Genomic DNA, 14,439 nt, shown 5'->3' on the forward strand with positions numbered 1-14,439 from the left:
GCTAGAGCACTTCTAATTAGGCACACCAATCTAGATGTTGAGTATAGGACATCAGGAATCCAAACACCCAAAAAACTTATAAGAATGACTGTCATCTTTAGCTTCTCCTCTCTGTCCCATTTTCCACTGGACTTTTCCATTGCTGTCTTCATAAAGACAAGTAAGAAGATACAGCTTATTCTTTGTTTACTCTGAAAGCAGAGTTATATTGCTACTGTGAGTTACTCATTTTCCATTACAAAGACTGCTTTTAAAAATGCTTCTTTCAGATTTTAAGACCAGTTGGTAAACTCACCATATTAATTTCCACGTTATCCCCCTCTCTTAATTTGATGGGATCTATTTCACAGGGTTTAGGTGACTCACATATCTGAAAGAAACAAACAAAACTATAGGAGTTCAATTTTTCAGACAAAGTATGGAAATGCACCCATTAAAAAACAGATTCTTATATTTAGGAATAAATTCTAAATAGGTCCTAACCATCTCTAACAACATGCAAATGACCATCCTCACTTTTGTTTGTGCCTTTTCAAATGGATTGATTACATAGAGCATCACATGGGCAAATTCTGCAATGTGTTGGGAGGCTGCAATGACTTTCATTGACTGGTTTTTTTTGAAGCATCTGGAACATAAATAACAAGACACAGCTCCTCCCACTAAACTTGAGCAATTATCGTTCAATTAATTTTTCCTCTAGGATTCCCCTACCCGAATTATTCCTGCCACAGAGCTAAAACAGGAATGTCTATCCAACAGAGAAGGATACCAGAGGGGGTTGAGCTTCCCCAAAGAAGTTTCAGCAGGATAACATACCTCATCAATAACAGGTTTCAAAGTAACCTTTAGGTAGTGCTTCCCCACTATTTTCATCATTTCATCCACACACCGAGTTGCTAATGAGTTGCCTCTGAAGATTGTGTTTGCTTCTCTGCAAGAAAAGAAATTATTTTATTTGAATAGGGAAAAAACAAGTTCAGTAAAAAAATTCAATTTATACTCTATCTTGCTATTAAATATTTTAAAAGTATTTGTAATATATTTTAATCAGGAATCCCAGAACACATGCACCAAGCTTCCAATGGCACTCAGTAACAAAAAGAGTATAAACAAGAACATTATTACAGCAATTACCAAACCCGGGAACATAAATAAAACCATAAGAAAAAGTCTAAGAAATTTTATGCAATTAAAGTTATAGTGCAGTGTGGAACATGAGAAAGAACAACTGGAGAAAATTCCAAAACAATGAAAATTGTACGTCAGCAATATACAATTCTTTCTGCAGTAGTCATGGTAAAAAATTCTGGAGCTATAGCACACTGCTACACTACATCAATAAACCCAGACACTTAAAGCAAAAGATAATTTAATCCAAGGTTATATTTTTATTCATTATAGTTGTTGAAGAAAACTGACAGCCAGGTGTGCAAAGTGTATCTTTCTAATCTGAGAGATTTAGTTTAAGCTGCCTTTGTTACAGTTCAATTACAATGGAATGTGTGTACTAAAATGCAGTTTAGAAAATTATTTTCTATGAGTCACCTCTTTCTACACAGTTAAGCTGTCTTGCATTATTTAAATCAAGACTAAGTGCTTTGAAATGAACTGTCCTGTGGTGACACAATGCCTGCCTCACCTCCACTGGACATGACCTGGCAGTGCACTGGTTGCTACTCACATCTGCCTTATTTCTCTCCTAACCACAGAGCTGCAAACTCACAGACCACAGGCTGCTACTTGGAAAAACTCCAGTGCTTCCTACCTGCAAGGCATGCAGGCCACATTCTTAATTACATGGCATCTTTGCAGAAAGAGAGCAGCCTTCATTTAAGCCCCATGTTAAAAGAAACAGGGTAGGATTTTCAGCAACTTAAAGATGTTCCATATAAGTTTATAAGTTTTGATACAATGCACAGTAAAATTTGAAGAGTGGCCAAATAAAGAAATTTAAAATAAACACTATGTACTCTAAGACAAAGTTTTACCAAACTGCCCAGCACCCTTAACTCTGACTCCCAGCTTCAAAATTATTTTAATGAATGTTTTTCAAAATGAGCATTAAAAGATGAATATATTTAGTCAGTTTTACGTGAGAGAAAGAAACCAAAGGGCTTACGTATCAGTGTTGTATCATGAAGCCCTGTGAAACTCTAATTTTAGAAAGCATGACATCAATAAACATCAAATACATACTGGGTGTCCCTCAGATCCAGTTCTGCCACTGCTGCAACAAAGGGAACCAGCTTATGGTGGTGCAGCAGCAGCCGTACCAGGGGCAGCACAGCATCACACTTGTCTCGACACACCTCGCTCAGAATGTAGGCAGCAGATGCAGAAATGGGCTGTGAGAGAGCAGAATACAAAATCTGAGTAAAGTAGTTAAATGTTCTTTGTGTATTTGAAAAAGTACAGATCAAATCTAATAACATAGTTGGTTAACAGAAAGATTGAATATCTGCTGCGTAACATGGCAATTAAAAGCTTTCATTCCAGAGATACTTGATTGAAAAGTAATATTATCCACTCTATAAATACATTCAAGAATGGAATTCAGTAGCTACTCATCCTACTCATTCTCCCTAAAGGGTTACACTATGGCTTTGTCACAAACCCAAGCTAGAGACAGAAAGCAGTTGTTTTACTACAACGTCATATATCTTTATAGACTTTTAAAACTGCAATCAGGGGACATTAAAATAAAGTTCTTACTCTTCTAATGTGTTTGCTGCCACTGTACATTTGGGAATTTCAATACAAAAACTGTATTATTTCAGTAGAAAAGACCACTGCTGACTGCTGCTACCTATATACTCAGCTATTCCTGAATTCCAGTGAAGCAGTATTTGAATATTGGCCAGCAAAAACTTGAGTCACATCTGCTTCCTCTTTCTTCTCCTCTGTCAGTACTTCACTAACACTGAATTGATGAAAAGCTGTAAAAGACTGAAGAAGATAAAGTCTGGTTACTACTATTTGATTCCTGTCCCAGTGTTATGCAAATACTCCACCACACTTCCCTCTTTGTCACCATGTCCTGGTGAGAAATCCAGTCATGCTGATTAACATCCTGGGGAAGGCAATTCAGAAGTAGAATTTGAAATAAATTCTGAAGTAGATCGTTTTTGTTAATTATCCGCCCTTCAGTGCCAATAATGAATCAGCATCCCTGGAAAACCTCTAAATCCAAGAAGCCAATAGATGCCAATGGAAAAATACAATGTTGAAAAGAGCAACCAAAAAGAAAAAAGTATTTTATCTCCTCCAGGCACATAGCATAGATTATTTTCCTGTCTCCTCTGGTTCTTCTAAAATAAGAAGAAATTCCTGGAGCAGAAGTAAGAGCTCTAGAAGCTGTTCATCTGGGTGTGACAGAAGTAATTTATACAAAGAAACAAAACCAATTATCTAGATATGAGTAATTCATATTGTCTCACAACTGCATAATCCAATTTAGTTTTCACTTCAATGAAATTTTCAACAAAAGTACCTGAACATCTGAAGATTTTAGCAGCAAGTTCCTTAGAGAACTGTAGTACTCAGATGGAAGTACACAGTCTTCAGTGTAACAGATATTTAACCTAAGTGACCCCAAATCATCAGTTTTAGAAGACTTGTTTCCATTTTCTCTTGGCTGAAGTAAGTACCTGTAAGCAACAGGACAATTACAAAATACTAGATACCTATTTCATTCGACTAATTCCATAATAAAGCAAAGTATCACATTTAACTATTTCAGTATACATGCATTGTATCTGAAAACCAGCAAAAATTCACAAAAAAACCCCCTTGAGACACAAAAGTAAAAACATGAGCAGCATTTAATTCAGCTTTAACACATAATGGAACTTATATTTATTTTCTCACATCTTTGCAAACAGTAGCATATGATATACTTTTTGCAGGTTAACAGGGGATAGGAGGAATAGTTTGAGATTACACTGGGCCATCTAATTTTACATCTAGATTGTATTTAGGGTGTTGGACACTGCAGGTGAAACAGGTAATGTGAAGAGTTAAAATGGTCTTGTCTGAGAACAGAAAAAACACATAATATTAACAGGCTCCACTCCTGAGAAACAAGTATGGGGAAAGGGCTGGTTTTTTTTCTACTCTTAATACAAAATACATTGAACAATTCACTGGCTGCAGTTTCACTGCATTCCAACAGGAGGTGCAGCCCTACAAAAACGTTCACAGCTTAAGTGGTGTCACAGTAGTTATAACACTCATCCCAACAAACTGAAACCCCATCTCCAAATATTCTTTTACAATCATGTATGTCTGGATCTCTACAATCAGGACATCAGACATCTTTTTTTCATGATCAGATGCAGTGTCCAAGAAGGCGTGCTAACAAAAAATAAAACTGATTTACCAGGAGAACCTCTCCTTAACAACATGACTCCTAGGCTTATTTTCCAAATATTTAGTGATACAGATAATTTCACTGCTGTACTTCAGTTGCATTCAAAATCATATTACACAAATTAGCAATAGTATAAAAGATTTGTTATTTTTAATCACAGAACTGTTTTTTATAAGCAGATTGTGTGTGTGCCTACAATGCATATTAGCAGACACAAGAGAACTAGACATGAGTTAGGTCAGTTCAAAAAGCTACACACAAACACAGCTCACAGGCAATGAGCCCATGCTGATACAATCTTTCTCTCTGCAGGTTGTTGACAGAGGCCTGTTTTTATGTTAATATAGTCATACAGCTGTAGATGAGACACTAGCAGAACAAGCCTGTGACTGCAATACACCATGCAAAAAACCAGAAACTCCAACACAAACACCTACAGGATCACATTCAAGCACCAAGAGTCTGAGTTCAGCATCCAAGAAGACACTTCCAAGAAGACACTTGGAGCCTGAGGTGGGTACATGGAGCAGAGCCATAATGGTTCCTGGCCAAGACCTGTGTTACATTTAGTTCTTATTTACACATGTCCTTCCCATCTGTTTTCTGTGTGGATATGAAAGCGCTTCCTCCATGCTTTTTCCTGTACTGAAAGGTTCACTAAAGGCAGAATATTTTACACACTTGGAAGCACTCAAATCCCTTGCACTCATGGCTTCCTGCTGCTAAGCATTTGGGACAGCAAAGGAGCTAGAGATGGGCTCCTGCTTCCAAAACCATCAGGAAGGAGGGTGCTGAGATGTCCCACACCGAAATGTTTATTTCCTGAACTCCCTTCATACCTCACCCTTCCAGCTCCTGTGCCTGCTCCCCTGATATGATGTTGGGCTGCTTCTAGAAGATACTTCCAGAGTCTCCCCAAGGCAGAAAAAAAAGCCATACTTAATGATCAAATCAATTCCTCATTGGTCATTGTGGAAGTCTAACTTAGGAATTGCGTTATGAGTGCTGGGTAGGCTGGAGAGCACACAGAGATCGCTGAAATCCAGCAACCTGACCAAAAGACAGTTACAGTCCATCTTCCCTTCACTCTCCACACATCCCCTTCAAACACCAACTATGCTGTGACTAGGTGCAGACATGGGGAAGAGCAGAGCTAAATGTACCTGCTGACAAGGCTAATTTATTGAGCAGGGAGACTCTAGAAACAAGTTTCACCTAGATTAGGACAGGAAGACATGGTTTAATGAATAGGTAGAATAAAACATATACGTTGCAAGAAAACACGTGCAAGACGAGCAAATTCACTTCTGAATCACCATTTCTCACCATGCTTGAAAGGAATCATTTCTTAACACCTTCACAGGAACCTTAATTTCTCCTAGAAAGATGTCTTGTACCAGATTGCCATTATTCCATAGGTCAACCCTGAAAACAAGAACATTGCTTAATTTTTTCTCCCAGAGAGAAATAAACAAGTTTACAATAACTGCCTTACAGCACTAATCCACATGCATGCAGGCAGCAAATGTTAGAAATCTCACTCCATTCTAAATAAACCAAGAAGACTCAAACAAGTGGCTTATTAATCCATAAAGAACATATAAAGAAACAAACAGTGAAAGTTAAGATTGCAGACCTTGCATCAGTAAAACAAGAGTGATACTGGCACAATGTACGGCTTCTGCGCAGTCTCCACCCCCAAAACTCTGCACATTTCTTCTCGGGCAATTCCAGTGAACTTTTTAACCAATATATTTAAATATCTACCTAACTGCTAGAGCCTGGGACACTGCAATGCCACACCAAGACATGCGCTTGTTTCTCCAAGCAGCAGCTCGTACGCTTACAACCTCCAACGGAATCCGGCTCCACACATGCACCCTTGCTTTGCTCTAGTACTTCTTACCTCTCTGACATTTCTGACAGACAGCAGTTGTTAAGAACAAAAAAAAAAAAAACAAAAACAAAACAAAAAAAAAAAGACAACTAGATTTGTTGGGGCATGACTTTTTCTAAATATACTTGCATCTACAATGAAATATACAGTCTTAAAATGAAGCTAATAGTTAAAAACACACATACTAAGTTAGTTCTATAATGGCTGTGTGGATTAACTGATAAATTATTCTTCTGATGCCTGTTAGGAAACATGTGCTGGCCTTGAAGACTTTCTGTCATTCAGCAAATTTGGTGCATGTATGTGCAGGAGCACAAGAAAGACAAGAAACTGAGTACAGGGCTCTCTGCAGTTCTAACTACATTGCATAAATACACAAAGACCTGCTCTGAGGGGAAAGCAGCAGAAAAGGGGAACCTACTTTGAGTATTTGCGTTTGCAAGGAAAAGATGAAAGACAAATGTTCCTCTAAAAAGCAAAATGAAATTGTAAGAATCTCATAAAAGAGGCTTTCTTCTCTTTTTTTATTAAACCAACCAACTATATTTGAAAATATAGACTAGGATCAGGTATGCTGGTATCCTTCAGTAAAAGTTCTATTACCAATATTCTGCCCAAATAAATATAATTTGATATAAGGTATTCATACCTCTTTACTCACAGGCACAGGAATGCTAGATACACTCAACCACTATTTACTTCAAAATAAAAAACCTCATCTTCAGTAAGAAATACAAGTAAAAAAGAAAGAAATTTTCTGTCATCTTTTCTACAAGTCTGATCAGTAATTCTATGAAGCTAAACTAAGATAAAACAGGTATTTATTGTCTTGATGATAAAATATTATGATTTGTTAATGATTCTGTGAAATCACTTTCTAATCCACATAACTTACCTGACTTCTAGTTTCTCAATATCTTCTTCTTCCACCTGAAACTGGGACTTTTTGGTGTAACTGCTGGACCTGGTTACCTGCAAGTAAATTCCTGCTATTAACACATTTTTTGTATTATGGATATCAAAAATCAAATAAAACATTCCCTGCCTCTAGCATAGGTAAATAGCTACTGCTCCTTATAGAAAGGAAAAAGGTCAGTTGGCCAAACAAACTGTCCTTTTCCAGAAAGCAGGAGAAAAATCGGTCAAGAAGGGTTCATGGTGGAGCCTACTGAAGGCTGATAAATGAGGCAATTGGAGTATAGATCTATTAGAAAAAACAAGTAGTATGACAGGAAACTGGCAATTTTTTTTTTCTTTTAGCATGAGCCCTATGAAAGCACTGAAGTCAGTTCTGAAATATTTAAAGAAACAACAAATAGGAAACCCACTCTTCTTGCCCTAGTTACAACAATTGTAACCTCTCATCCACACTTTCCTCATTTCTTGACTGACTGCATTCTCAATTTAACTCCAATAAATCATCAGTCAAAAAGTTACCAGAGTGGTTTGGATCACATTTACATTTTTACTAATATCTAACTTCTTAAGAAATCAAACTCAGTATTCTTGAGCAGGTCAACTGACACACACACATGCACTGAAACTGTGCATAGGTATGAAACTATTTCTCACTCAAGTCCCACAGAAGGATTTATTTGAAGCACATGCAACAGTTGTACTCCTTCCAACTCTCAGTACAGCATGCTTTTAATGCAAATCTGAATTTTATTACTGACACAAATCAGATGAAAATTTAAACTCATCGTTTCTTTGTCAGATAGCTCACGTAGAATTGAAATCAACTCCTAAATAACAACAAAGTAAACTTTCTAAAATAAAATAAACTTTTTTGGGTATAATCATAATATTAGTTTATTAAATAAATAAGTTGTTTGGGTTTTTTAGGTCAAGCTTGAAAATATTTAAATAGGAGTCCACGGGATGGGTTAAGTTATCTCGGAACTCCAGATGGCGACAAATGATATATAAAGTGATTCAAGACAGAAAATTACCTTCATATATGTGCTCATGAGAAAGTAATTTTTCACACAGCAATTGGAGGAGAATGCTATTGTCTGGCAGAAATTGAAGTATGTCATCTACTTACATTTGAGAGGCCAGTTAAAGCTCTTCAATTTGCCTGAAGAGAGCTTTCTGCATTAGGTATTGCTATGCAGCTTGCTTAAAATTACCTGAAGGGTTGCATAAAATGAATAAACAGGAAGAACAGCACACAAAAAGTTACCTCAAAATAAAATGTTTCATTAAACTGCGGATTGCTTGTTTTCTTCTTAACTTTGGTCTTCTTTTGGTCATTCCTGTTCCAATGTGGTAAAATTTTTACCATAGACAACTTAAACACACAATTATAAAGACATTCTATCGTCAAGAAGGACCCATGCATTTAAGTTAAAACATTTTTTGTTATTCTACAATTCACTCTGATCAATGAGGAAAATCTTAAAATGAAATTAGTTCGTCTTCACAATACAGATTAAAGAGCTAAAATTTTAAATGCTGTATCTAGCCATGCATCTATCCAACTCAAATGTTGTATTTAATTTCACAAACAGGCAAAACTTACATATATTAATTAAAATACATGAACAATTTCTAATGTATTTAAAATTTAAATTTCTTTACCACTGCCTGAAGGTAATGAGCACACTTTTCCTTGTCTTGTTCAGCTGCAGTTTCTGTTTTTCCCACCCTCTTTTGCTGGTGAAACATCCACTACTCCTTTACAGAAAGGGGCTTATACCCAAGACACTGAAGGTTTTCTTTAAAAACAACTGCTGCTCATGAAGCAGCACAGGGTCAAACAAAACAACTGCCCCCACTTCCTTGTAAAATTTAAAAAAAAACCCAAAAAACAAACAAACAAACAACCAAAACCAACCCACAAGTTTTATAAAGGAATAAAGTTTTGTTTATTTATTTATTTAGCAAAGGGCTGTGGTAGTATAAAATGGCTTTCCAAAAGAAAGAAATATAAAATACGTGAGAAAGACGAGGGAGAAGAAAAACTGCCCTAAGTATAAACTACCTATTTTCAGGCACTGGACATATAAATATTCCAGTCATGGTACATGAGTCACACATGCATAAGATTGGAAAATCTCAACCAGGAATTCCTGTCAGATTTGCACATACATTCCCATATTAACAGGATAACTCTTTTGTGGGACCAACATTCTCCCACTTCCATCCATACACAGGGCTCAAACAGAAAATGGATGTCAATTTACCTTCTTTGCCACTTGGCCCCATGATGCCTAAGTATACTGGATGAGCCTCCCTAGTCCCCTTAGGAAAAACCCAAACAAACAAACAAAACAAAAAACCCCCCAAGCCAAACCTAAAAAATGTGATTCTTTATTACCAAGGAGAAAAAAAAATGCTCCATGCAGAGCTTACTCAGGGCCAATCCTTCCAGTCTTTAAGCCAAGCAAGTCTGGTACAACCCATCCTGGCACTGTGCTCACAAGGGCAATTCCTCAGCACAGGAGAAAGGAAAGGGTCTGATGTGGCAAAAAAGAAGCAACTGAAACTTATCTGCCTTATTGGGCAGGGACTTGCCCATAGTGAATATGTGGGATGGGGGATTTTTCTTAAATGAAAAAACCCAGCAGTTATTGAGGATTACTGGTCCCAAACAAGGAGATGTTTGAACTGTCTGGACATTGAAGGCAATATCCTGAAGGTGTTCCAGAACCTCTCCTCCCTCATCTCCTCCCAGTTACTACACATCTGCTGCAAAGAAACCCACATAGGAAAAACAGAGAAGAGAGGAAGGTGAGGGAGCAACTGGCTACATCAGGACATACAGGAATTTCACATAAATTAACAGAAGTACAGTGCAGAAATCCAATACAAAACAGAAAAAAAAGAAAGAACTGAGTCATAAGTGGCTCTTGACTAGTGCAAACAATTCAGACAGACCAAACACCATCCCAGTCTGGAGCATATGGCAGGGAAGGGAGAGAACAGTCTCCATGGAGATGTGATGTACGCATGAGAGCACTGGAAGATTTTTTTGTGATTTAAAGATTTTGCTTAAAACCTATGACTTTCTTTTCTAATTCAACATCACAGCATTTTTAGACTTATTCATTTTATATTAAAATGTTACCTGGAAGGCCCCACGAGAGAGACTGTTGCATAAGGATCACAATTCTGTCCGTTTATAAGAGGTAACCCATGGCACTCCTTTATGCTACAAGGAAAAGGCAAACAATGATCAGTGAAGCAATTATTTGGCTTAAAAAAATAAAATCCAAACAATGCTTGCTTTTTGAAAACTTTTTGTCCTGCTGTATAACAGACAGACATAGCTATACAATGATCCAACATGCTGCATATACTTGAAGAAGATCTCTAGATGGTAACACAAAATAATACTCAAGTATACAGTCAGACTTGAGGGGCTCTCTGAGAACAAAAGTCTTGGAATTGCTTTGATAAAGACACTCCAGTATCACACATAAATGACAAAATCCTAAGTATAAAATGAACTGCTATATGTAGGGAAAAATTGCAGATTTCATTAACTTAAATTTGAAAAGCTATCTGGCCTCAACCAATGGCAGCAACTATATCTGGAAGGCATTGAAACAGACTGAAATATTTCATTTTGAATTAATTACATTCTGAGTTATGCTAAGAAATGCTAAGTCAAATCCTGAAACGATATTTAAAATTAAGCACCTTAAACTATTATATATATAGTTATAGCTCTATCTTTGAAATAGTGCCTAAGGTTTATTTTCAATCTTTTTTCACAATAGTCCATGTTTAGGGTTAAATTACCATCAAGGTTAAATGACCCTTTTAAAAATTCTGTTGTCTTCTGTAATTCATACAGCAAGTGGTAAACTGGTGTTTAACAGGTACCCAGGCACACTGTTCATCAGCCCTGATGCAAAAGGGACAGGATGGTTGTCAATTAATGCTCATGGAGACAGAGAAACCTTTTCTGGACCTTTTCTAAAGTCTTGCAATCTTTGAATCACCACAGCAGCAACACAGAGCTGGGTCAGCAAGCTGCCTAACCTTCAGATGCTGCCCACATATGAGCATTAACTGAAAAAAGCTGGAACAACTGAAGTGAAGCAGAAGAGTTTGTAAATTCATAGCAGAAACCAGACTTTTTAGCAAAATGATGCTCTAATGTAACACATACAACATGTAGTTTAAGTCCAGAAACATTCTGCAGATTACAAAATGTCATAAGATCCGAATGTTGTATTCATGTTCTCTTTAAAATAATATATTTTTTTAGCTCTATTGCAGGAATTTAACTAAATTAAAGCAAGAAAACTTCAATTGTCATAATTTGCTAGTTTGACTAAAATCCAAAACCTAGTCAACTTAAGGAGAAAACTTTAAATTCATATGAACAATTAAGTAAATGTTCCAATATCATAATGTGGAATAATAAGTTGTGTAGATCAAGTGGAAGTTATGTAGCTGCCCACACTTTAAAATAAATGCTTTATGTACTGCAGAAAAATGTTGTTAAAAAGAATAACAGGAGCTGCAGATTCAAACACAAGAGTGGAAACAACAGACACTAACACTCCTGTGCTGCCTCAAAACTCCACCCTCTTTGGAGTATGCACAATTATAAACCAGATGGTATTTTCCCCTCCTAAAAGTCCCTTTGTCTTAGCCAGTTCAGGGAACATTTAGTGCTGAACCACTACACAATAATTTGTTATTTTTCTTCCAGTTATCAAGCACATGGCCTTCAGCATTTCAATAATTTTTGAATCACAATGAACACTACAGTGACTTCAAACCCACCATTTAAATGAGTTCTTGAAACATCCAGTTGTTTCATAAGCATTAATTGATTCCTCCTCCAACACATAAGTGGCACAGAAGAGTGGCAACAAAATTAAACTGTCTAGACTTTTTAGTCATTTGGGGTATCTGATCTGAGGCAGGACTCTATTCTTTCAGACTGATGGGCATACTGTAGCATAAAACACCCTCTGCAGCTCCTCAGGTTTTGTAGTTTCAGGTGTGAGTGCTGAGTGTACCTATAAATCAGCTGCAGCTTGAACCTGATAAGAAATTCATAGCAGATGGATCAGCCAAGCTTTTCTGAAGAGAATTCAGCTGTTTTGATAAGAATTTCTCTCCTTACAGTCTTTGACATGATCACCAAGCTCCTGGATTTCTCTAGCAAACAGATACGAGTCTGTGGGACTTTCAGTTACACAGCTTGTTCTGTTCTCTTGACCACAACATACACAAACTAAAGAAAGGCTTGTTTGTGATTTCCTGCAAATTGAAAAACATTTTACTGACAACTTCACAGCCTTGCAGCAGAACTAAAATCTCTGATTCATCATATGGATCTGTCACTTCAAGTTGATTTCATGCTCCAGCTGGTGTCCCTGTGGAGGCAGCTCTAGCGCTCCATCCTCGCCTCCTGTCCAAACCCCAGCTCTGCTGCCAGCAAGTGCAGTCTGCCCAGTTTATCAGACAGCCTGTCCTGGTCCAACATCTCCCCTGTCCATCAACTCCCAATATCCCCAAATCTCTCTCTTCTTCCAAATTTACCTGACCTCCTCCTCCCCTTCCATCTCTCACTCCAAGGTAGCCAGTCAGATCCATCCCTTCAGTCTGCAGGTACAGCCTGGAGTCTGCTTTAGACACCTATGTGACAGCACAGCCAAGTCAGCTGAACTGCTGCTTCTGTTTACCACCCTCACAGGAAGCTTTTAACCTAAAAGCCACTTGTCAGTTTGGCAAACTGAATCACTCTGCTCATGCAGGAGCCCTCCCAGGCTCCAAAGGCAAGCAGCCATTAGGGATAGGAAGCCATTAAATCAACTCAGCACTACTGAGCTGGATTGCTCCTCCCCAGGGACTGAGCACACTGCACTGAATCATTACTGATACTTCTAAGCTACTAAACAAACAGCCTCCGGTAAACATGTTTAAAAATCCTGAAGATGTTTGAAGTGGCTAAACTGGAGTAGACTTAACAGAAATGGAAAAGCTGGAATTAAAATGAATGAAACGAAAAAAACCTCACTCAGTTTGCTAGTCAGCAAATTTCATAGGAATGCTGCCTTTCCTTAAAGAATCAGGCAAAGTACTGCAACTGCAGTCTCCTTTAAAAGGAAAACAACAACCAAGAAATCCCAGCAAAATCACCACCACCAACAAAATGCCAGACATTTTGATCAAGTAAAAACCAAAATAACATTAAAAATACACTTGTATTCCGACAACCATAATACATACATTTCTAACACACAGTAAAAATATTTCAGCTTTGACAAATCATTTCATCTACTTAACTAGACAGCTGTCATTCAAAAGGCATAAATGCATAGATTTTGAAGAAGCAGACAGGAACTTAGAAGCCTTTTAATTTATATTTTCGACTTCTATATCCTTATGTGCGGCCTAAGCAACAGAACTTTGGTTCTTTTCTCCAATTGCTGCCCTGTTCCAGTGCAGTGAAGATATGATTCAGTTTTCATTAATTCTCATCTCAGAAGTCTGTTATGCAAGAGGAGTTACATACAGGAAATGAGAGCTTTTCAGATATAACTGGCATACATTCAGCTTAAAAGATGAAATCGAGTCCTTACAAAGACCCAGTCCACAATAAACCCCCTCAATGGCTGACTCTACCTCCACCATGCAAATCAACTGAAGTTCTCCACAGGCAGACACTCCTAACTGCAGCCATTAATATCTGTATGTACACTTCACAAAAACTGCTGTGTTTGCTAGAACAACTTCATGCAAGCAGACAAAGTATAAACAGGACAGTAACAAACTAACAGGTCAATTGGAGACAGCATGGTGTGTAATTCATTTAGAAAGGTATGTGCAGTGAAGTCAAATCTGGCTGTAACAAATAATTTCTGGGCTTTGAAGTATTCACCCTGTAAATACACAAAACCTTCTTTCAGAGCTGAAGGGCTGTTGATCTCAGAGAAGGCAGGTGCCACCACTCAACTGCCTAATTTGCCAAGAAACTGTTCAAGCATCATCAATTTCAGCAGCAGCAAATACGCAAACAATGGCCATGCAAACCTCTTCTGAGGGACTCCCAGCAAGAGCTGCAAGGATGTATTTGTGAAATGTGCTACTATACACACCACTGTGGTTTCAAAAAAAACCAACCCCTGCGTCAGCAGGTAATCTCTTGCACTTTTCCTCCTCCTCATTCACACATCAGAAAAGGAAGCAATTTGTATCA

The 14,439-nt window shown here is 37.6% G+C and overlaps 1 protein-coding gene across 1 annotated transcript in view; it reads right to left on the bottom strand.

Annotated features, from left to right (window-relative positions):
• Positions 1 to 14,439, bottom strand: part of RASA2 (RAS p21 protein activator 2) — a 45,172-nt gene that overhangs the window by 11,458 nt on the left and 19,275 nt on the right. The window contains exons 6-13 of the mRNA XM_059479278.1: positions 10,342 to 10,425; positions 8,455 to 8,527; positions 7,165 to 7,241; positions 5,699 to 5,797; positions 3,494 to 3,650; positions 2,200 to 2,348; positions 820 to 934; positions 296 to 370 (exon numbers count right to left, since the gene is read on the bottom strand). Coding sequence (XP_059335261.1) covers positions 296 to 370; positions 820 to 934; positions 2,200 to 2,348; positions 3,494 to 3,650; positions 5,699 to 5,797; positions 7,165 to 7,241; positions 8,455 to 8,527; positions 10,342 to 10,425 — 829 coding nt within the window. The remainder of the gene's footprint in view (positions 1 to 295; positions 371 to 819; positions 935 to 2,199; positions 2,349 to 3,493; positions 3,651 to 5,698; positions 5,798 to 7,164; positions 7,242 to 8,454; positions 8,528 to 10,341; positions 10,426 to 14,439) is intronic.

Source organism: Ammospiza nelsoni, chromosome 10 (genome assembly GCF_027579445.1).
Source record: "Ammospiza nelsoni isolate bAmmNel1 chromosome 10, bAmmNel1.pri, whole genome shotgun sequence".
Lineage (NCBI taxonomy): Eukaryota > Metazoa > Chordata > Aves > Passeriformes > Passerellidae > Ammospiza > Ammospiza nelsoni.